Raw genomic sequence first — 24,089 nt, 5'->3', positions numbered from 1 at the left:
CTTTCTTTAGTCCTGTCCAGTGTTTTTTGTTTTTGTTGTTTTGTTTTGTTTTGTTTTATACATACTACTTCATCTCCTACTCTAAACGTTAAATAACTTTCCAGACAGTAAGTATCTGGAGTTATTTCACCCTCACTCTCTGATTTACTTTGCAGCCTGAATTCTAAATGTTTTCAAATATTAAGGCTTTTATTATTTATCTCATGTTGCAGCTATAAGACCTTTGTACATGTTTACTCCTCAAGGAATTTAGCTGTTAAAGCACTTCCTCTATGCTATCAATGAGCTACACATTTCAAGTACTATAATGGCATATTTTTTAAAACCTCATGTAAAAATAAAGTGCTAATATTATATTCTACAGGAGAATAAAAGACAACTGTTTTCACAGAAAAAAAATATAATAGGAAAACACAGATGCTGTGAAATTATGCATATTTAGCCTTGATTTCTAGAAAAAATTTATATAAAATAGTGATGAGTGAAATCAACATCTAAATGTATGGCCACTCTGTTTTTTTTTAAGGTCTATAATTCACTTGTCAAAGAACCATATTCAAAGCTGGAAAAAATTCTGATTTTCAGAAACCATGGTACATGGATATTAATTCTTTGTCACATGTATACATCATTTAGTCAACCATATCTTTAGTAACTAGCAGCACAGAGCTAAAAGGTCTATTACCCAAGTGTCATCGTTCAGCTACCTCCTTTACTATGTAGCAATCCTACCTTTTAATACGGTGGTTTCTGATTGTTTTCTCCTGTTCCACTTCATCCTCTGCACCTGATGTTTAAAATCCCCTCATCAAGTGCTCATTCACAAGGAAAAGCAAAGGAATAGAAATTGGAAATCAAATGTACCAACTCATTGTGTCGTGCATTGAAATGTGGATTTTTTTACATACTCCCTGAGGAGCAAAAATTCATTCATTCCATCAAACTTTTTTTTTGTCCCTAGGATATCAGGTAACTAGTTTGAATGCTCATTCTCACTGGCTTCACTAAGTCAGGGAGGAAGTTGGGAAGTGATCGAGTCTGGTACTTGGTAGCAATGGCTTTGGAGAGAGGAAGATGAGTTTGTATTCTTCTGGACACTTTCTCAGTGTGTAAAGAAGGTTCTAAACTTCTCTGAACTATAGTTATAGCACCTGCTAATTGGGAATTAAATCTATAATGGAATTAAATGAGATCTGGGGGAAAAGTTCTTAGCAGACCTCAATACATTTTTGCAAGTAGATGCAATCATTACTATTAGTGTTACAGTCATGGTGATAGAACATTATAAAGTATTCTAACTAACTTGGAATGCTTGTTGCTGTGAACATTATCTAGTACCAAGTCTTTGTAGATAAAATGACACTCAGATAAAATATATGGGAATATTTCTGGGAAAGGCCTGCCCGTGTCCAAGTTTCAAAAAACTGCATATTCACATAGTTCTTTAATTTGGAAAATTATCATGCTGCTAGCAATTAGGATCTAAATGGATAGTTATAAGTGAACAGAGCAATAATGAACAAGCAGCGTTTTCTTAAACATGTGCATAAATATGGTGGACTTTGAGTAGCCTCTTCAGCTCTCACTGGAGTGCATTTGTTATTCAAAACCCTGTTTGAGACAAGCATGTATTCACTTTTTGCTGTACTGGGTCTTCATTGCTGTGCCCTGGCTTTCTCTAGCTGCGGTGAGCAGGGGCTCATTGCATTTCATCAGCCTCTCATTGCAGTGGTTTCTTGTGGAATAGGGACGCTAGAGCACAGGCTCAGTGGTTGTGGTGTTCAGGATTTGTTGCTCCGTGGCATGAGGAATCTTCCTGGACCAGGAATCAAACCCATGTCCGCTACACTGGCAGGCAGATTCTTAACCTCTGGTCTACCAGGATTGTTCCAAAACCCTTTCTTAGTGGAATAATTGAGATATGATTCGCCACTGGATTACAGTATTCTGAAGTGGACAGAACAAATAAATAGTAAGCCCCAGACTTGGAGCATGAAAGGCTTTGTGATTTTCAAATATGATTAATACTCATTTAATCTTTTCCCATCATTCTTATTCTAAAATAAATCACATTTACTCTCGTGTTATTTATGAGAAAATTAAACCTTGCGTACTACATGGCAGAGGTGATTTTCAAACTCAGATCTGACCAAATGCAATCTTTCCATTCATTGTATTCACCATCTGGAATCTATTTCAGTTAACTGCTAAGAATCTTATCTAAATATTTTCTCAAATACCAGATTAATATGATTTTTCTAACTGTCCAAATCCTGTGGAACTTCATGGATTCATAAACTATAAACAAAGAAATAGGAATCCAGTTTTAGCTACAAGGGAATTCCTTTTAAGCTCAATAAGAACAGTTTAAGAGCTTCCCTTGTGGCTCAGCTGGTAAAGAATCTCCCTCAGTGTGGGAGATCTGGGTTCGATCCTCAGGATGGGAAGATCCCCTGGAGAAGGGAAAGGCTACCCACTCCAGTATTCTGGCCGAGAGAATTCCATGGACTGTATAGAGTCCATGTAAAGAGTCAGACTTGACTGAGCTACTTTCACTTCACAAAAACATTTTTTTAAAAATCGTCACATATATTTTTTATTTTCTTTCCCTCCCATTTCTTAATGTTCTTCCTCTAGTTAGAATCAAGGTGGATTTTGCCTGTATAAGATTTGTTCTTTGTTACCCATCAGCTTCTAATTTTTCATGCAACTCTGGAGATTGAACAAGACGTCTGTGCAAAAACATAGATGACTTATTTTAAGAACCTGTATGCAGAAGCAATAATTTAGATGATTCAGTGCCACTTTTAGGGATAATGGTTTACAGTATGAATGCCATAATGAAGTTTTTTTTTTCTTTTAATCCGTAGTTTGATTTTGAAGGCTTCTCAAACCATTCTTTTAACGAAAAGAAAACAAAATCATGTTCTAGCCTCACCTAATAAAAATAATTTTATTGCATGAGAAGTGTAACATAAATTTGGGCTTCCCTAGTGGGTCAGATGGTAGAGAAATGTAACTTAAATTGTGGTCATGTTTTGTTTTGCACTAAGTACATGTGTGTTCTCCAGATGGCCCTCTGCACACCTCAAGTTCAGCAGTCTTGGGTTCCCACAGTTAGATGTCATCTGTTAGGCCTGCCCACTAAACTCTTGAGTCCTTACAGGACAGAAGCGATCTTTTCATATCATCTGTGTCCTGAGCTGGCAACCAGATTTTTATACACTTAACTGATAAAAAAAAAAAAAGTATGAGCATAAAATTTGCCTAATACCAGAAGAAGCTGGTAATTAAGACATGTATGTGCATAAATTACTTTAACATTGTGCTGCTGCTGCTAAGTCACTTCAGTCGTGTCCGACTCTGTGTGACCCCATAGAACGGCAGCCCACCAGGCTGCCATCCGTGGGAGTCTCCAGGCAAGAACACTGGAGTGGGTTGCCATTGCCTTCTCCAATGCATGAAAGTGGAAAGTGAAAGTGAAGTCGCTCAGTCGTGTCTGAGCCTTCACGACCCCATGGACTGCAGCCTACCAGGCTCCTCCTTCCGTGGGATTTTAATCTCTAAAACCAAGCCTGAGTACGGAAACATCCCACTTTTAACTCCAGGAAGGCTATCCAGATTTATTTCCTAGCTCCATTACTTCCTGATGTTACACCTACCCTTTAAAAAATGTTAGTGCCTCTCTTTTCTAGTCTGTAAAATGGAAACATTAATTGTACTTAACTCATGTTCTTATTGTTAGGATCACTTGAGGTAATCACCATAAAATACTTGCCAAAATAGCCTGCATGGAGGAAACAGTCAATACATATGACTTAAGTTTGATCCGCATAGATACAGGGCTTATAGCCCTACAGAACAGACTTAGCTTAGAATAATCCTCAAATCCAGAAACAGGTTACTACATGAAATATTTTAGACCAAAAAAAGAAAAGTAAAGAAATAGCACTTAAAACAATTGCTGTTGAGAGGATTTATGTTTGAAAAGATGAAAGAAAAAAATATTTGCTGCAGGCAAACATGTGCTGGTGAAACTTTCAGCAGTGATGTACACGTTCTCTCTGTCTACTGTCCAGTGTGGAAACACTGTGTGTAGCCCCTGAGCACTTAAGATGCAGCTAGTGTTACTAAGGAACTATAAATTTTATTTGATGTTAACTGTTTTTATCTAAATAAGGACATATGCCAAGTGGCTACCTTACAGTCTAGCTATAAAATCTATAAAATCTAGGTGGATGAGACAATAACACAGAAAAAGTTTAAGTTGAATTTCCCTGATCTGGGTGCTGTAAAGACTCTTAACCTTCTTTTTGAAGTAATGTTACCTTCTCATAATGCGTTAAATTTTAAACCTCTTTTCCTTTATTTCTCCCAACAGATCTTGAAAACTTTAAGCCAAGAACAAGAAGCACTGTGTCAGTCCGCCAAGGTCAGGGGATGGTGCTGCTGTGTGGCCCACCAGCCCATTCTGGAGGTAACTAAGTGCACCCAAATGTGCAGGCTTCACTGGCTGCTATTTTGCTTGCTGATTGTTCTCCCGTGAGCATCAGCTTGGGGGACAGTGTCATTTGTAGAGATTCCCAAAGTCCCTTTGTGTGGAGGAAGCATCGTTGGCAGTACCTCCCACAATTAGAATAAGAAAATATCAGATTGTGCAAATGATCCATCCTGCTGCTGTCTACCTGGCACAAGGGGAAAGACACCTGAGTCAATCAAAATCAGAATCCTGTTGCTTGATAAAACCATGTAGGTAAATCGCCAGCACTGCTGCCAACTTGGTTGTATTAAAGGACAGCCTTGCTTCATTTCATCTCACTGTGTGTCTGTGAAGGGATCAGACCCAGAACCAAAGTCCCTTAACCACAGAACCAGGGTGATGTTGTGAGCACACATAATGACTAGATCAGTTAGGAATGCATTTGATTGCAGGTCTCTGAAAACAAAGCTAACACTGGCTTCCGTGGACTTACGTTTGTGCTATCCTCACACACAAGACTTCCAAAGTTATATAGTGTAAAGTTGGCACTACTTAGGCGTATCTACCAGGACTCAAGCCCTTTCTCTGATTCTTCTCTGAAGTTTCTAATGGGTGGGTGGCGGGGGTTGGGGGGCAGGGAACGGGGCGGGGCATGGCTAAGGCACCAAGTTTGCAATGCTCCAAGGTAGAAATGAGAGGAGGCCAGGACAAATGTCAGATGTCTCTCCATTGTAAATTGCCTTTGTATTATGGAAAGTTTGCTTTGCCCAAGGACTTGTATGTATATTTCATTGATCACCCCAGTGGCAAAAGAGAAAACTCAAGTATTTTATACAGATGCGGGATGGCCCTAAAAAAATCATAATTTTGAATAAGGGAGAATATGGAGAAATGCTGTGTAGGCAACTTGCAGTGTCTACTAAAAGGACTAATGATGACTGAAAGGGAATCTGACTGCACATAGAGTTCAGTAGTCTGGAAGCTTAATAGTGATATTTATTAGTATTCCACGACAGTTTGTGTTGACAAGACTGATAAACTCCATTTGTGGTCTTTCTGGGTAAAGTTTGATATCTGCCCTCCTTGTTATTACCTTAATTTTCCATTGCGCATTACTCATGACTGAAAAAGAAAATATTTTAAACTGAGAATTTGAAAACATTATTTTATTTTTTTCCTTTTTTCAAAAGTTTTAACTTTCCTTCATGCCGAATGCCCTAACTAACACTTTTAGCAGCAAATAACAATTGTTTAACAGCAAAACAGCTGCAAGGCTTGCATTTCAGGCCTGAAGAATACAAAAGCAGGTGGAAGAGGCAGGCATCTCTCCAAGTCTCAATGAAGGGTATAGAATTGTTAGGGTTTCTGGTTTTCAGAAACCAGCAGAGAATCCAGATTAGATTTCAGGAGTTTGTGTTCTGAAGAAATGGGTTTATTCTTTAAGACTTCCTTTTCTCTCCAAGTTAGTATCAGAACCATTAAATGTGGAGTCCAGGCCATGAGTTCTGGTCCTGGCTCTGTTTCAGATCATTATTAGATATTGGACTACTATGTTCAAATTATCTGTGCAACATTCACTAATCTCTAAATGAAGAGATTAAAAGAAATCTCTCAGATCCTTTTTAGTTCTATCACTACATAATAATAGCTAAATAAAGACTAAATATGTCTATAAACTATATTTGCATTGCTGCAATCCTGTCCTTTGTGTGAGGACAACAGTTAACTGGACATATATTTAAAGTGATGTTCATTCACACTAACAGCTCTCTTAGTACAAAATCTGATCAAAATAAGAATGGAAGATTTTGCTAATTTCTTCTGCAAGCTACCTTCACAGTGTTAAGCTTTCACAACATGGCAGCAACTCTGAAAATTAATCGTGTAGCATATTGAGAAAAAAAAAATACCTCACTACCTCCTGGTATACTGATATCTTTAGGAAAGGCAAAACACACAAAGTGCTGCTGTGCTTCTCCGCAATGAGGCACCTGAATACTTTCCCCTTCCCACTGAGAAATGTATTAAAAATTTCTGTAGACATTCATTGAAATTTGCTTGTCTCTGCTGGCAGCAGTCAGCAGCTCTGAAATCCAGTTTCTGGAGCTGTGCTGACATTCCTGACAGTCTTGATGGCAAAAGACAAGGAAATAAATATTCTCATTATGGGCTGTATTAGAAACTGTGAGCTCAGTAATACTGTGGGCAAAGCGGGCAAGGCAAGGGAATTTGCGAGACAACAACCAAGTGGGTCTTGAAGGTTATATGAGACTATCACAGACATCCATCAGTTTGGGGCAGTGGAGTCAATGATTTTCTGATGAAATCTCCCCAATTACTCAAAACCCCCCGATGCAAACTGTCCAGCAGTGATTCTCTCATTGCTTCTCTAGGCTATGATTACCTTAAAGCTGGCAGCATCACCAAGAGCCGCTGGCCATACTGAGCATTTTAAACCCAGCATATGGTATCCCAGTTTCTATTGTAACAGATCATGCAGAGGAAAGGAAATGAGTCAGGCTTTTATTATATCAGTGGGATACTGGGTAATGGCATGAAATCCATTGTAAAGGATGCTGTATGTCCTATTTCAAAAGCTGTGCAGTGTCAGACCTTCTTAGGGTACCACAGAAATGAACAGCAATTAATCTACTTTGAAAAGCTTTTCAGTCAGCAGGTATTTCCAGTGCTCTACCAATCACCACGCATAGCGTCTTTGTCATCTCTTGGTTAATAGGTACAAATCCAGATGTTATGTCATTGCATATACAGTACTATTAAAGCTTAACCCAAACACCAAAAAAACAATAGAAATTGCTGTGGATGATGAGGTTGTCTGTGATGCTTCTTCACATTAGGAATAGAGTTTTAGGAGATTCAAAATTTTCACCTTGCTTTCCATCAACTCCCAGATCATTTGACAGCAGGAATTCATGATCTTTAACAACTGCTCATTAAATAGGAACAGAAGTGAGGTGCTTTGAGGTTCTTCCTCCTAGCATACTAGAATTACCAGATTATTCACGGGTGAAATCCCCATGAACTGTTCACCAAGGGAGGTTTTTGTTTCCACCTTCCTTTTATATGTCACCGAGATCCTCACTCCTCAAAATGTGGTCCATGGGCCAAAAGTATCTTCCTTACCTGAAAGTTTGTTAAAAAGGCAGTGTTGGGACCCACACAGGGCCTGTTGTCTCCAAAGTCACATTTTAACAAAATCTCCAGGTGATTTGCATGCACATTAAAGTCTGAGAATCCCTGAGCTATATCTGTGATTCCCCTGCACTCCTCACTTATGTCCAGGGACGTGCAGGAAGTGGAGGCATCACCAGGGCAGCATGTGAGAGCCACAGGTGACCAGCCTTTTCCCATGGATATTCTGATTCCATAAGCCTGGGGCAGGGTCCCTCAGAACCATTGTTCCAGTGGACTCTGAGACAGCACCAGATCGAAGATCCACCCACTTTGATCCCTTTTCTGCAAAACCAGCCAAGATTCACCCTGCTGAGGTGGAGTACTTTGATTTTCACATCAAACCCAAGCAGAAGGGCAGAACATCTCTTCTATCAAGTTCATATTTAAAAGAATTTAAAATAAAATATAATCACCTCAGGCTTTCCTCCAGTTTTGTCCTTGTTGTTAAGAGAAATGAACAACTAAGAAAGGACTGGCTTAATATAATTGTCATCTTTGAATGCTTTTATACAAAATGCATCCCCATTGAACTTAGATCTCATTCACACAGCATCAGACTCAAGGACCTTATAACAGTGTCTGTAGAGTTCCTTAGGGGGTTTATAATCTGTAGTTTACATTGCATTATCTTTGGATCCGCATGGTAATCCTATAAGGAGTAAAGACATGTGTTTTATAGAAAATAAAGTTGAAGCAAAGAGATTAAGTGAGGTCACACGTTAATCAATGGTAGGTTCAGGAGTTACCTTTCCCTAGAATGTGCAACCCCTTTATTTATTTATTTATTTATTTTTACGGTCAGGAGACAGCTGTACAAATAGTTATTGGATGCTGCATGCATTAATTCTTTGAGTTCCATCCTAGATCAATGCAGTCTGAATTTTTTGAGAGGGATTCCTCTGGCATCACTAATAGTTTTTTGTTTTTTTTTTTTTGTCTGTACTGGGTCCTAGTTGTGGCACATGGGATCTTTGATCTTTCATTTTTGTTGCAGCTTGAGGGTTCTTTTAGTTGGAGCATATGGAATCTTTACTTGCAGCTTGCAGACTTAATTGTGGCATGTGGGATGTTTAATTGTAGCATGTGGGATCCAGTTCCCTGACCAGGGATCGAACCCGAGCCCCCTGCATTGGGAATGCAGAGTCTTAGCCACTGTACCACCAGGAAAGTCCCACATTCATAGTTTTAATAGCATTCCAGATGACTCTAATGTGCAGCCTGAGTGGAAAATGTGTGTCTCTGCCCTAAAAAATCAAATAGATCTTGTCCCAGCAAGACCTTTCTATCTGCAAATATCTCCAGGGTCTCAGAAATTTGCTTGAATCTAGATATATCTTGAATATTATAGCCTGAAAAAAATCAATGCCTTTCTACTGCAAGGTTATTTCAGCGGAATATTTTGTCTTTGCTGTAGGACAAAGGTGAAAGCATGAAACTAGGACACCCACATTCTAATCCTAGCACTGCGGTTAACTTACTTGAGCCAATTATGTAACTGCTCTGAACCCTCTTGTTTTTCTGTCTCCCCACACATACTTGAGTTCCAGCATCAAGATGTCACCTTCAGAATCCAGCTCACCCAGTGTCTTAATTAGTCCAAACTATGCTGACAGGTCACTGGGCCAGGACTAATCTTGCTCTGCTGAAATGAGCCTCCTTTATGCCCAGAATAATCTTTAAGACATCTACATTCTAGTCAAGAATGTATAATGGATAAGGCAAGCATTGCCTAATTCCCCTGTCCATGTCTTACTCCCCACTCCTGCCCTAGCCTGGCTCCCATGCTTACCAATTTTATGTAACTTCAGATTTTCTGGTGCATCTGTATTAGCTCCATTGCAATCCAGACAGTTTAGCTCTTGCTTTAATGTGTCAGCCAACGGTACACGGAGATTCCATTTTTACCCAGCTGCAAACCTCAAACTGTAACACACTATTTTTGATACTGTGACCTCCCGGTAGTATAATTACCAACCCCATGCATCATATCAGACCTTCTTGGATACTGACATGTTATTGGCTAGGTTCTAATTTTCTCTCTGTGTTGTTTGGACAACTAGCCACCTTCCTTAGGAAGCAGTCCCTCCACTACCAGCTTATTCCTCTACTTTCTCTTACTGAGATTTCAGATTCTCTCCTATACCACATCTTGATTCCCAGCGAAACTCACAAATCCTTACACAATATTATGCCAACCAAATGGAATGTATCTTTGCCCTTTCAGTTCAGTTCAGTCTCTCAGTTGTGTCTGATTCTTTGCGACCCCATGGACTGCAGCACTCCAGGCTTCCCTGTCCATCACCAGCTCTGGGATCCTGCTCAAACTCATGTCCTTCAAGTTGGTGATGCCATCCAACCATCTCATCTTCTGCCATCCCCTTCTCCTCCTGCCATCAATGTTTCCTAGCATCAGGGTCTTTTCTAATGAGTCAGTTCTTCACATCAGATGACCAATTAAACCTCTTTGCCCTTTAAACCTCTCCAATGTGTTTTAAGGATAAAAAGATATAATAGATGTGGTACCAGTTTTCACAATTCAAACATGCAGACATTCTTGATTTTATTAATTAGGCTTGGTTTGATTTTTTTCATTTGCATAAGCTTGAAATTAAGGTTAACTCAGAAATGTTGCTTGTCTTTGAAAACATGATTCTTGATTTATATTCATGTAGCAACTTCTAAGTAGGCAAATATTTTTCAGATATCTCTTCCAAGAGATTCATCTGGAATATGCATCTATTATTAACATAAGCTCATCATATTCTGGCATTGTGGCTTTATTAAAATGCTGATTTAGCCATTCTCCTAACATCTGAAAATTGCTCTTAAAAATGCAACATGACACTTGAGGTAAAGTCTACCGATCATCTCTTCTTAGGCCAAGCTCTCTATAATTCTTTACATCGTACATTAGTATGTATAGTATGTGCCTGGAGTTCATTCATTTCCTTAGAAGAAGCAAAGCATTGAGTGGGCCTCAGAGGAGCTAAGGTTTTTAAAAGATTTCTGAGAATTTTTAAAATAAACTAGGAATCATAGTCTTCAGCTTATTTTATATGGCAATTTGAAAAAAAGTAAAGTTTGAAATTTTTAAATGGCTGTGAGATTAACAGTCACTCAATTGTCATGAAAAACCATAAAAAGAATCTCATTCTATGCATTGTAACCATCTCCTTTTCTGGTTTTAGTGGGGACATGGATGGCTGCACATATCAGGACAAAGGGTCGGCATTGCATTTCAGGTGTCTTGGGGTGTGTGTGTGTGGATTGAGAGAAGGTGCCCAAAAATAGGCTCAGTTTTTAAGATGTTTAAGTAACAAATGATAAATTATATTCTTGGGACCTTGAGTCTTTATTGTTTGTTCACCACTGAGGTAGCTGCCCTTTGATGTCCATTTCATGTCACCTGAAAAGTGACTTACCTGAGAGGTACCTTATCTCCTGTAAGTAAACTTTAGAACCACAGGTGCTCAGCAAGTTAAGACTGACCTTGCTGGAGACCAGTGATTCCGAAGAGGTTTTGTCACGAAGGCAATATGTAGCTTTCTGACATCTGGACATGGAACCCTGGGAAATAATGTTTAAAATGCTGATTGGGACAGCACCGAAATAATACTGCTATTCCAGCCTTCAAGAATATTGTGTATCAAACTCAGTGAAACCAACTTTTATGATTTTATTTCTATGGAATATGCATTCCAAGTTGTACTTCTAAGCCCAAAGCATTATATATTCATTTGAGTAGATATCTATTGAAATTCACTGAGAAAAGGTTAATATTTAGTTAGTGATAGGTTAATCAGCACCATAGTACTAGGTTGGTTTTTTTTTAATCTTGTATTAAATATTCTTAAGGCAGTCTTGTTAGATGCTCCTTGACTCTACCATGTTTCTTTGAAAAATACAAACCTGGACTTTTTAATCTGAAACTTAATGAGCTGATTCCTCCCTTTTTTTTCTCTTCCCACTTTGTCAATCAGAGGAGGTTACGGCACCCGGCTGATTTAATCAGCATAGAGAAATGTGAAACAGTTTGGAAGATGAGGTTTTTCTCCTTTCATTAAACCTCCTTTTTTTCACCAGTTGAGAAGAAAAAAGCCTCCTGGATTAGGGACTACTTGTTATAAACTTGTCTGACCTAAACAGCCTGGTGATGTATTTCATGTTTGGAAGCAGAGGCCACTGGGATTATCTGTCCTTACCGCAACAGACCCAGGCTCTATTTCTCTCAGCCATGAGATAATGTAGCTCAACTGTTTGATTCCACTTATATGAGATACCTAGACTAGTCAAATTCCTAGAATCAGAAAGTATAGTGATGGATGCCAGGGGCCCAGGGTTTGGGGTGGTGAGGAAGGGAAATGAGGATTTAGTGCTTAAGCGGGGCACAGTTTCAGTTTAGGAAGGTGAAAAATTGGGGAGATGGATGATGGTAGTGTTGCACAACAATGTGATTGCACTTACTATACAGTTAAATATGGTTAAAATAATATATGTGACTTCTACCATAATGTTTTTAAATGTTAAAAAAAAAGGAATCGATAAGGAAAGCAAAAGGGAGAAATGAAGCCCCACATTTTTAGAGGAATGGTAAGCTTCTCCATCACTAGATGTGACAAGAAGAGTTGAGATGAACATTTCTGATATTGATTATTTCCAAAATCAGTTAAGCATATTCTCTGATGCTACTGATGTACTTTTTGCCTTTGAACTTTCCTATCCATTCTTTAAAACAACTTGAATGTTTCATGACTATACTTTTGAATGCTGAATATCAATAACTGCATACTTTTTGAGTACAGAAAATGAGTTGTATCAATAGAAGCATTCCCTGATCTTAAAATAATTCTGAGGCCCCCAGTTTCTTAAACTAACTTGTAATAGAGAATTGATGGTCTGTTTTCAAAGAAGATCACCCCGGGCATGGTAGTTGTACACTTTGTACCTTCATTCTCCTTTCAGTTCTAGTAAGAGGCATATTTAAACTGTCTTTGCACCTATAGCAAGTTCCAGGCCATAACACTTAGAAACAGACTCAGCTGCTTAACAGCAGCCCAGTATTTCTGCCTGGAGAGTCCCATGGCCTGAGGAGCCTGGCGGGCTGCAGTCCATAAGATCACAAACAGCTGGACATGGGTGAGCAACTGAGGACACACATACTTAATAGCAATTAGTTGAATTTCTTTGGTTGCCTAGAGAAGATCATTTAGTTCTTTAAAAAAAAAAAAAAAGCAAAACTAAATCTCACAATTTTTTTCTTCTTTTTCTTCTTTGCTTTTATACATACATTTCCATGTTCTTTATTTAGCCAAAATCAAAGATTTTATAGTTCATTGCTGATGACCCTAATTACTCAGCTTCTCTCCTGATATAATAGTTACTCTGTACTTAATTTCATGATAGGCTGTATAGTTGTAGATAGATTTAACTTCAAGTTGAGAATGTCTCTATTTTCTTTTAAGACATTTAAAAAAAAATCAAAGTGATTATCTCCAGGTTTGATCCTTAGAACTGGAGAACCATTCATCTGTCAGAGTGAGGGTCAAACACATTAGCACCAAAAGAAAACGGCATTTGGAAAGTGAGATTTGATCCATAAAAGCTGACTGTGATCATTCAACAAAGCTCACCTGCATGCAGAGTTCCCTTTCAGAGGTATCCTGTCCCAAAAAGCAGTGAAGGATGATACTGTGTGTAAACCTAGGTGCTAGGTGGGCTGTGAAGAGTCTGCAGATGTAAAAAGCACATTATATGCCCAGTAGAGTGCTACCAGCCAGAGAAGAACAAATGATCAATGCTGATCCTCCAACAACATGAACCTGCCTGAGCATTTCATAAATAATCCAGTGGACAATCGCCGAAGGATATATGGCAAGCATTCTTGTTTTAATGCCTGTTAGAAATAGGAATCTTGTCTTTTCAGCTGAAGAAAGAAACGAGCAGCTCTTTCGATACATTTTCAGAAATGAATCAGTGTTTTGTCAGGTCACTGCATCACGATTTTACATTGAATTAAGCAGGATAATGGCGCAGTACATAGAATGAGGAAATGCTGGCTGAGTCCTGGAAATCTGGAAATAGAGTCTGGTTGGGAGATCAGAAATGGAACTCTCAAGCAGAATATTTTCCACTGCCAAGGATCCTGATCCTATGAATATGTTAGTACAATCCTGAAGTTGGCCATTTTTCTGATATACATTTTTATCTCATTTGGTTTAGTTTTTAGACATTTAGAAAAGAAATACCTGGAGTTGGTCAAATCAAAGACCAGGCAACACTATGCATGTACACAAGTGAAGCTCACTTTTACTGACAAAAGAATAGATGGTAGCGTTTTGTCTAAAGGTAGGATTATAGCTTCTGATTTAGAAGAAAATGACTTAATGAAGTGGCTGTTTATTGATCAAGGTCAAACTGTAAAGACAAAAAGCTTCTTTAACCCATCATGCTTATGTGAGTTAGCTATAGTCATTAATAATTTTGGTATTTGAAACATAGAGAATAAATACAAAATTTCGAATGAAATAGTATCCTTTTATAGAAGGACCAACCCTGCCTACATTGTAAACTAAAAGAACTGTCACAAATTTAATGCAGAAGCAGGTTGGGAGACTGTTGATGATATTTTAGGTGGGTCCTGGCTGCTGATGAAGCAGTGGGCAGCCACGTTGTATGGAGCAAGAATGCCCATTCCCATTTCTTACTGCAGTACACCCTATTTTTCTCACATCAGCTGGTCGTAGGCTAACACATTATCACCATCCTTACCATCAAAATTAACCCCTGGAAAGGAGTTGTGTTATAACAACACTCTGCAGGAATTCATAAGTCCATATGGCAGCACAGCTGGAAAGATAGCTGCAGTTGATAATGTAGTGACTCAAAAATATCCAAAGCATCTCTACTTTGCAAAGTCATTTAGAATTTGTATACTTTCTCCTTCCCTCAGACTGACACACACACTAGGGAACACCTGGGAAATGCCAGAATGCTTCAGTTTTATAGGTGCTTGAAGCCCCAATTCTTATCATTTCATGCAAATCCAGATTTGCCTTTCAAAAGAATAAATAGGATTTTCAAAATAAATAGTAGCCAATTTAAGTACCCTATATTTCTTCCATTTATGGTTCCTGATTACTGCAAAATAGGGCCAGATTGAGACATCTCTAAAATAAAAACCTAAGTATAACAAAACATCACTACACCTTGTCTGTGGTTTTTGCTACCTTCTCAGATTGTTCACTGTATTGCAAGCTAGCATTCCTTATCAGTGTACAATTCCTACTTCAGTGAAGTTATTGTGATCAACAAAATTTATGATTGGGTTCCATTGCAGTACATAAATTAGGATATTGAGGTTGAAGAGAATAGATTTTTATTTTTTTAAGTGAAAGCATCAAACTTTGGCAGAACTTCTCAGATGCCAGCAGTTATGGTGGATACAGAAATGAGCAAAAACAGGGTGGTTCCTCTTACCATGGAATCTACAGTTCTGCTGGGGCATGAGTGGGTAATCAGATAATCACACTGGGACGTGAACTCTCGGTTATGAGGTGGGAGAAGAACAGAGCTCAGTGATCTGATCCTGTAGAATAGAAGGACATGTAGTCTGGGAGAAGGCTTCCCTGGAGACATAGCTCCAGACATAAGACGTAGATTAGATTTTTAAGGATGAGAGAGGACAAGGAAAGAAGGACTCACAGATTAGACAGGACAATAGCGCATAGGTCTTGGGTGGGGAGATTGCCTGGCCATGAGAGAGAAGTGTGGTGAGACCTCCAGAGCAGCAGGAAGAGTGGGACTGGTCTCAGGCTGGGATGCAGGCAGACGCTAGAGTCAGATATGGTAGTAAAGATTTTGGTGTTTTTCCAAAGAGAAGTTAGAAATTGCTAAAGATTTTTTTTTTAAGTAGTATTGTGAAATAGGTTATAAGTTAGGGTGGAAAGCATTTTAAAATGGTTTTTTGGCAGGTAAGGCTGATTTATTACCCAGTTTTCTATGAAAAAAGAAAGAAACAAGGGTCCGTATAGTCAAAGCTATGGTTTTTCCACTAGTCACGTATGGATGTGAGAGCTGGACCATAAAGAAAGCTGAGCATTGAAGAGTTTATGCTTTTGAACTGTGTTGTGGGGGAAAATTCTTGAGAGTCACCTGGACAGCAAGGAGATCAAGCCAGTCAATCTTAAAGGAAATTGACTCTAAATATTCATTGGAAGGACTGATGCTGAAGGCTGAAGCTTCAATACGTTGGCCACCTGATGCGAAGAGCCATCTCACTGGAAAAGACTCTGATGCTGGGAAAGATTAAGGGCAGGAGGAGAAGGGGACGACAGAGGATGAGATGGTTGGATGGCATCACTGACTCAATGGACATCAGTTCCATTGCTCAGTCATATCCGACTCTGCGACCCCATGGACTGCAGCATGCCAGGCCTCCCTATCCGTCACCAACTCCCAGAGTTAAGCCTGGCATGCTTCAGTCCATAGGGTCTCAAAGAGTTGAACATGGCTGAGCTACTGAACAACAACAAAAATCAAACTAAAATCAGAGGATTACCATCAAAAGTTTACTTGAAAAATTACTTATACACGTAGCACAGGTAAATCAAATAGGGAAATGACCATTCAATACTGTCTTAATCCATCCAGGCTACTATAAAATACTACAGACTAGGTAGCTTATAAACAGCAGACATTTATACACACAGTTCAGAAGACTGGAAGTCTGAGATCAGGGTGCCAGCAAGGTGAGGTCAGGACTCTCATTTTGGTTGATTGTGCTAAGTCACTTCACTTGTGTGAGACTTTGTGTGACCCTATGGACCATAGCCTGCTAGACTTCTCTGTCCATGGGATTCTCCAGTCAAGAGTATTGGAGTGGGTTGCCATTTCCTTCTCTAGGGGATCTTCCTGATCCGGAGATGGAACCCACCTCTCTTTTGTCTCCTGCATTGGCAGACAAGTTCTTTACCCCTAGCACCACTTGGGAAGCCCCTTGGTTGATTGCCAGCACGTTTTCACTGTATAGAAGGAACATGACAGTTCTGTGGGATCTCTTTTATAGAAGCAATAATCTCATTTGTGAGGGCACAAACCGTATGACCTAATCACCCCTCAAAGACACCACCTACTAATACCATTGCCTTTATGATTTAGGATTTCAAAATATGAATTCTGAGGGAACACAGACAGTTACACTAGAGCAGATACTAACAACTAAAGAACTGAAGTGTAACAAGGAGGACAGAAAAAACATCTTTAAAGTCCTCAAGCAATAGCCACTTTGTATTTATCTATCAAATGCACATTAAATCTGGACACCTACTTTAAATATTGACTTCCCTGGTGGCTAAGACAGTAAAGAATCTGCCTGCAATACAGAAGACCCAGGTTCAATCCCTGGATCAGGAAGATCCCCTGGAGAGGGGAATGACAACCCACTCCAATATTGCTGACTGGAGAATTCCATGGACAGACCATTGAGTCGCAAATAGTTGGAAAGACTGAGCAACTAACACTTTCTTTCAATTTAAGTATATGACGCCTGCTTCATTGTTATAAAACATTTTTCTAAGGGAATCCAGAAGTAATGTTCTATCATACTTACCAGTATACATACACACCAACACACATATACACAAATGACCTCCCCCACCCCAAGAATTATTAGAAAATTAGCAGTTCTAGCTAATTATAGGGAGAGGCTAACATGGCATATTGGGTGTAGACATAAGAAAAGGGTGATCCCAGTTTACCCAGAAGGTGAAAACTAAAGCAATAAAAAGTTCTATCTCAGTCCCTCAAAATCTTATTTAATCAGTGATAGCCAGATACCACTATTGGAATGGAAAAATAGCTTTCAAATTGCCTAAAATTTAACTTCTGAGATAGGAATTATGGAACCACCTCACCCCACCCTTGGTCAGTTTGAAAGAATAAAGTAATACACACATTTTTGGTTAGTGAACCTCAGACATGGATAGAATTACAACCAATGTTAATAAATAAAGTTTAAAAAAAAAAAAAACCTCCAGCACAGTGACTTAAAAAAAATATTCAGTGATAAAAAAGGGGAGGGGTTGAAGGGGAGGTGTCAACTATTGCCTGAGGATGCAAAACAAAACAAACACTAAAAATACAGGTGAAAGAGATGCCTTAAGGAAATACAATAAAATTAAGAGATGCTTCTCTTGTGCTTTCAGTCAAGTACAAGAAAACAAAGATTCCCTGAAACAATGGTCATGTAAAAAGAATAAAGGAAAGTATAATGATCAGGAAGCTTTGTAAACAACAGTTAGGGAATAAAGGTCTAATTTTATATAATCAATATAATTGATAAAGATGTTTGATCATTATATATATATAAACTATTTTATTTTATGTCACGGCACACTTAGCATTTCATATTGTACTTTTTCTACTTTGACAGGGAGCCAGAAGTTATTATGGTGTTCTTTATTTTAATAATTAAAAGAAATAGAGATCTCAGTAGGTATAAAAACAAAATGTATACCTTTCAAACTGCTAGAGCAAGTTTAGTCAAAGAAACTATTCAGTTAAAATGAAGCCCAAAAAGGAAAAATGAGAAAAACAGCATAAATAAAAAATACACAAAAAGATGACAAATAAGAGTAACAGAAACTTGTAACAGTAATAGTAACTTGTAACAGAAAATATAGAGGTATAATTTCTGTATTTAATGAGAACATACAACTGAATTAAAAATCTGTTTGATCTAGTCAAAATATGATGGCATCATTTCAAATAAGATATCTATTCTCCTCATAAAGTAAGCTTTATTTAAAAAAAAAAAAAAGAAGAAGGTAGAATTATCAGTTTAGGACCAAAGTATTATTTACATGCTGCTGCTGCTGCTGCTGCTAAGTCACTTCAGTTGTGTCCAACTCTGTGCGACCCCATGGACAGCAGCCTACCAGGCTCCTCTGTCCCTGGGATTCTCCAGGCAAGAATACTAGAGTGGGTTGCCATTGCTTTCTCCAATGCATGAAAGTGAAAAGTGAAAGTGAAGTCATTCTGTCATGTCCGACTCTGGGGGACCCCATGGACTGTAGCCTACCAGGCTTCTCTGTCCATTGGATTCTCCAGGCAACAGTACTAGAGTGGGTTACCATTTCCTTCTCCATATTTACATGCAAAAACATTTAATTGGCAAAGGATACTTTTTTATTATTAAATACTCAAATCTCAGTGAAGATATTCCAATTATATTAAATATTGTAAAACATAAGGTCAAAATTTATAATATTAAACAATTGAAAATACAAGGAGAAATTACTAAAGCACATTTGTTATATATAACTTGACAGTCTAAGTAAATAGAAATAATAATATAACAACTTTGAATAATGTAACAATAAAATGTATATGTTCACATTATTTTCTACTGCCCATGTAATACTTATTTTAATTTATTATATATTAATCCAAGAAAAGAAAACCTTCAACATGTTAAAATTGTACAGATCAGGCCTTATTTTCTGCTGTAATGTGGTTAAACCAGAGATTAGCTATAGATTAGTTTTATATTAATACAATGACAGTTGTATTTAGTGATCTCTGAGGTTGCTTCCAGCTCAAATTTTAGATGATGCTCCATTATTAACTAATTCTTTCTCTGTGTAAGAATTTTTGTTCCACCCTTTGGGGGAAGAAGATGTTGACATTGTTTGGAGGTATTTCTACAATATGTGAATATATGGGTCTCTTGTTGTTGTTTAATTGCTAATTCATGTCTGACCCCCTGGTCTGTAGCCTGCCAGGCTCCTCTGTCCATGGAATTTCCCAGGCAAGAATACTGGAGTGGATTGCCATTCCCTTTTCCAGGGGATCTTCCCATCCCAAGGGTCGAACTTGCATACCCTGCATTGGCAGATGGATTCTTTACTGCTGAGCCACTTGGGAAGCCTTCCTGCAACCCATATAACTACTTTATTGCTGATTTTCCTTTTGAAAATCACTCTGGTTCTTCAAGTTAAAATAACTGTCCTTGCTACTCTGCCTTGAGAGATGGTTATCACTAAAAATGCCTGGGTTGGCAGTAATCTGCTTTGTTTCTGCCTGGAGCTGTTTTGAGTCTCCAGCGGCAGACCTTCAGTGTGTTACTGGGGCAAGTGTGCAATGGTGTGCATTAGATCTGCACTGAGCAATGCTCAGATGATTTGACTTTCTGCAGGGAATGAAAAAAGATATACATATAAACACCCCTATTCCCAAGTGGCACTGTAACCTAGTTAAGAGAATTGCTTGCGGGGGAGTGCATTATGCTAAGAAGACTAGTTCATTTTCAGGTTAGAAAACTTTAAATTCAAGTTGACATAGCGTCTCTTTTCATTTTCATACTCATCTCAGCTGGGGAAATGCAGCATTCATCACTAAAAATCAACCAGTGAAATACTGCAGAGGTGGAGGTATGGGGGGAGTGTAGGGGAATCAGTGGTCCAAAGCCTGAGAGTGGCTGTGATCTGAAATATGTTGCGTTTTATTTTGTAGCAGACACTATACCAAATGTTCATTCCACTGGTAGACCTTTTATTTTCAACAAAATCCCGTGCACCCAGCAGCAATCTTTGACTGCAATGCAATCAACACAAATTATCTGGTGATGTACCAACATTCCAGACAGCTCATAAGCAATTAGGGATCAAGTCTGAATTAAATCCAGAGGTTCAGGGCTAAGTATATTAGGGTAATGCAGAGAATGCTATTCTGCCAGTTTTCTGACCATGAGTGGCTTCATTCAGCAAACCTCACATTAGGCTCTCCCCTCTTAAGTACCACATGTGGCTTTGCCTGTTTTAATGTCAGGGTAGATCCATAAAGATTAGTGTGTAGCTCTTGTAGGAGAGGAAAAGCTTTTCTCTCTTCCCTCTAGGTTCTTTGGCTGGCCTAATAATTAAATTGGCCTAAGATCAACAGGAAAAAAACAGATTTGATTCTGTACATACAGGGGCCCATACAAATACGAGATTTAAAGTTTAAGTGACCAAAGCAGGTTGCTTTTATACTTTTTAGACAAAGAAGCAATAAGCTTTTGAAGGATTGTCGAGACAAAGAAGTTTGGACTCTGGGTAGTAAATAAGTAAAGAAGTAGCAAAGTTGGTCAGAACATCCTTGTGCTTAGTCGCTAAGTTGTGTCCAACTATTTGCAACCTTTTGGACTGTAGACTTCCAGGTCCTCTCTTCATGGGATTGTTCAGGCAGGAAATACTGAAGTGGGTTGTTGTGTCCTTCTTGGCCCTAAATTCCCTATCTCTAGTGATAAGAGATAATCTCTCCTTTTGTACAAAGAGAGTATCTTTCACATGGGAGATTTATTTCCTGCTTTCAGGAGGACATATGAGGGTCAGTGTCTTACTTGCACTATTTCTTAAGTAACTTTAATTCAAAATAATCAGTATGCTAACATGGCACACTTATGGTGACACATTCTTTTCTTTCATTATACTGAAATTTTCAGATTGCGAATGAATGGCCTCATTAAAGGACAGATTGGCTAAGACTAAAAGTAATCCCTGCTAATCCTAGCTTTAACAACTCTCATCTTTGCCATGTGCAAGTATGTTTAAAATGAGTTACATAGACGTGCTTTCCTAGACACCTTTCACCTACAGTTTCACCATATTCCCCTTCTAACAGAAACCTAGAAACAATTCAGGATTAATTAATGGAAGAGTCCATTGTCTTTTATATAGATAGAATGAGAAATATGCAAGTTGTAAGGGTTTCTGTTGACAGACTAGTAGGACATATTTGCCATTCAGACCCTACGCCTTGTAAGAAAAAATTAAGAAGAATTTGGGGTGTTGACCCTGGGATGTGTAATCATGCATGGCTCTTGTAAGCTGTTACCTCTTAATCACTCAGGAGCCGAGGCTCTTGAAGCAGACTAATGATCCCCTGCTGACTACCGCGCTGCTTGCACTTCTGCCTTCAACACATCTGTCTGCACTGCTTCCCAAGGGGACTCTCTTAAAGTTGGAAAGTCTGACATCCGCACGTTAGCTACCCTGTGACTTTCTCCATTAATAATGGACTGGCCCACTGTAAGCTCTGTGTTTCCTCCCCAACACCGACTGCTTTCCCTTTTATGTGCCACTATGCCAGCCATCAGAGAGACGGCCAGAGAAAAGACAGCTGGCATCTGTAACTCATAGGGGGCTCATAAAAACTAAAACAGGTAGATTGTTCTCTCAAATGAAGTTCTTGGAAGTACTGAATGATGAATGCCGTGCTCGTGTTCTCCTTCCTCTAGCTTGGTGACAGCTAGTAACCAGTTTAAAAAAAAAAAAGGAAAAGCAGCTCTACACCCTCAGTGACACACACACATATTCTAAATTTTCTTTAAAAGATATACTTCTAATTGTTAGTTTCAATCCTTGGAGATACAGCCCAATTATTTTGAAACATTATTTCTTTCCATATCTGCTAAGGAATTGTCCTAGGATATGACAGCTAAATATGTTGTCAAGACCTATTTTCCAATTAGTTATAAAAGAATTATCTAAAGTAAGTCAGAATGCCTTTAAGATTTTGGCTGGCATATTTATTAATTTACCTTACATGCAGGTAGAAACTAGGGATTGGAAAGAGAAAATTTGGAACCTGCTGGGCCAGAATGGCAGGTTTTTATGTTTCTCGAGCAAACAAAAGAAAAGTCAAACAAGAGATCAAAACAGAATTATGTTAGATCCCTTTAGGTGAATGGTTTTTATTTCTCTAAAGCTCATAAATACTGAGAGGTTCCGTGCTTCCCTTGACAGATTAGCTGTCATGTGACTATAGGAAGAAATTACCCCACCCAGAATCTAGGGCTGTAAAACTTTCAGGGATCACACTGAAGCTGAATTAGAGTGAACCAGATGTAAGACATAGGGAATGGTGAAGACTCTGATGCACTAGAGAACACACATTTCATTCAAGGAGGGACACCTGGTTATGCCTACAGTTCACCCAAAGGCATGTTCATATGCTCGACTAGGCTATCAAAATGACACGATCACCGTGGGTCACACTCAGCAACTAACTCGCTTAAGGACAGGACCCAGAGCTGCCCCAGACCTTCTCTCCACAGGGAGTCCTGCTGCTGCTGCTGCTGCTAAGTTGCTTCAGTCGTGTCCGACTCTGTGCGACCCCAGAGACGGCAGCCCACCAGGCTCCCCCGTCCCTGGGATTCCCCAGGCAAGAACACTGGAGTGGGTTGCCAGTCCTGGAAGAGTCCAAATACATATCCACAGGGAGTTGTTGGTTTTTTGTTTGTTTTTTTTTTTTTAATCTTTTTTTCTTTTTTTTCCAAGTGATATTTTAAGAGCCAAGAATGAAGATTCACTTAGTTAAGTGTGGAACCTCCTGACTTAGAAGGTCCATATCTTAAAAAGATCTCTTGTAACATTTCTGTTGGCAGATCTTCTAAAGTTCCCCAGAGGACCAAGCCCAGTGGTGAAAGTCGTCACATTCAGGGAAGCCCAACACCAGACGTGTATGAGTAGTTCATTTACATTCCTCCCAGCCCGATGCACAGGCCACACTCCTGGGTCATTTTTATCATAACACCATCACCTCGTCACACAACTGACGTTTCACCTTCCTCAGGTTTCTGGGGGTAACAAGCCAGAAAGTTAATCCAAGATAAGTTTGTCCATAAAAAGAAGACTGTGGGAATGTGAGTTCAGATCTTTCCTTTTCCTTTTCTCTTCTTCCGCTTCTGCCCCGTCCTCTTCAGTCTCCTTCCTTTTCATCTTCTTTTAAAAACTCTAGACTTCTAAGCTTTTTAAATGTTAAATATCCCAGCTTTCAAGTGAGAATACTATAATAAGAGCTCTGGACTAGAAAACAGAAGAGCTGTGTTCTATTTGCTGTGTGAGCTACATCTGTAAAGTAAAAGTCTTGCCTAGAGGTCAAATGAAAAGCTATTTCTAATGATCCTGTTGCTGTTTTCTAATTGATAAAGAGATGATACTTCCTGCTCATATGCTCAATGCTAGGGAGCCTGTTTCTCTTCCCTCAATTTTTCTATTCTGCTTTATCATGTGAAATCCGAGAGTGAGTATAAAATAAAGGTCTTTCGAAACTATAAATGGTTGATGCCAGTCTCATTGCTGGACAAGATTTTCAAACAAACACCAACTTATTTGCTTTTGTTTGGATCACCCAAAGAAACTAGGTCCAGAGTATTACATCTGGGTGGATTTTGACTTTTAGTCCAGTTTTTCCAAGTACTGATATGTTAATACACAGTGCAGAGATTACCAGTGTAAGTTGCTCAGTCATGTCCAACTCTCTGCCACCCATGGACTGTAGCTTGCCAGGCTCCTCTGTCCCTGGAATTCTCCAGGCAAGAATCCCTTCTCCAGGAGATCTTTCTGACCCAGGGATTGAACCCAGGTCTCCTGCATTG

At 38.9% G+C, this 24,089-nt stretch overlaps 1 protein-coding gene across 32 annotated transcripts in view; it reads left to right on the top strand.

Moving 5' to 3' along the window:
- Positions 1-24,089, top strand: part of LOC114108678 (contactin-4) — a 1,043,928-nt gene that overhangs the window by 759,767 nt on the left and 260,072 nt on the right. For all 32 annotated transcript variants that reach the window (XM_060402845.1, XM_060402823.1, XM_060402848.1 and 29 more), the window contains one exon: positions 4,382-4,477. In XM_060402845.1, coding sequence (XP_060258828.1) covers positions 4,382-4,477 — 96 coding nt within the window. The remainder of the gene's footprint in view (positions 1-4,381; positions 4,478-24,089) is intronic.

This window comes from Ovis aries, chromosome 19 (genome assembly GCF_016772045.2).
Source record: "Ovis aries strain OAR_USU_Benz2616 breed Rambouillet chromosome 19, ARS-UI_Ramb_v3.0, whole genome shotgun sequence".
Taxonomy (NCBI): domain Eukaryota; kingdom Metazoa; phylum Chordata; class Mammalia; order Artiodactyla; family Bovidae; genus Ovis; species Ovis aries.
This window is presented reverse-complemented; position numbering and strand designations above follow the sequence as displayed.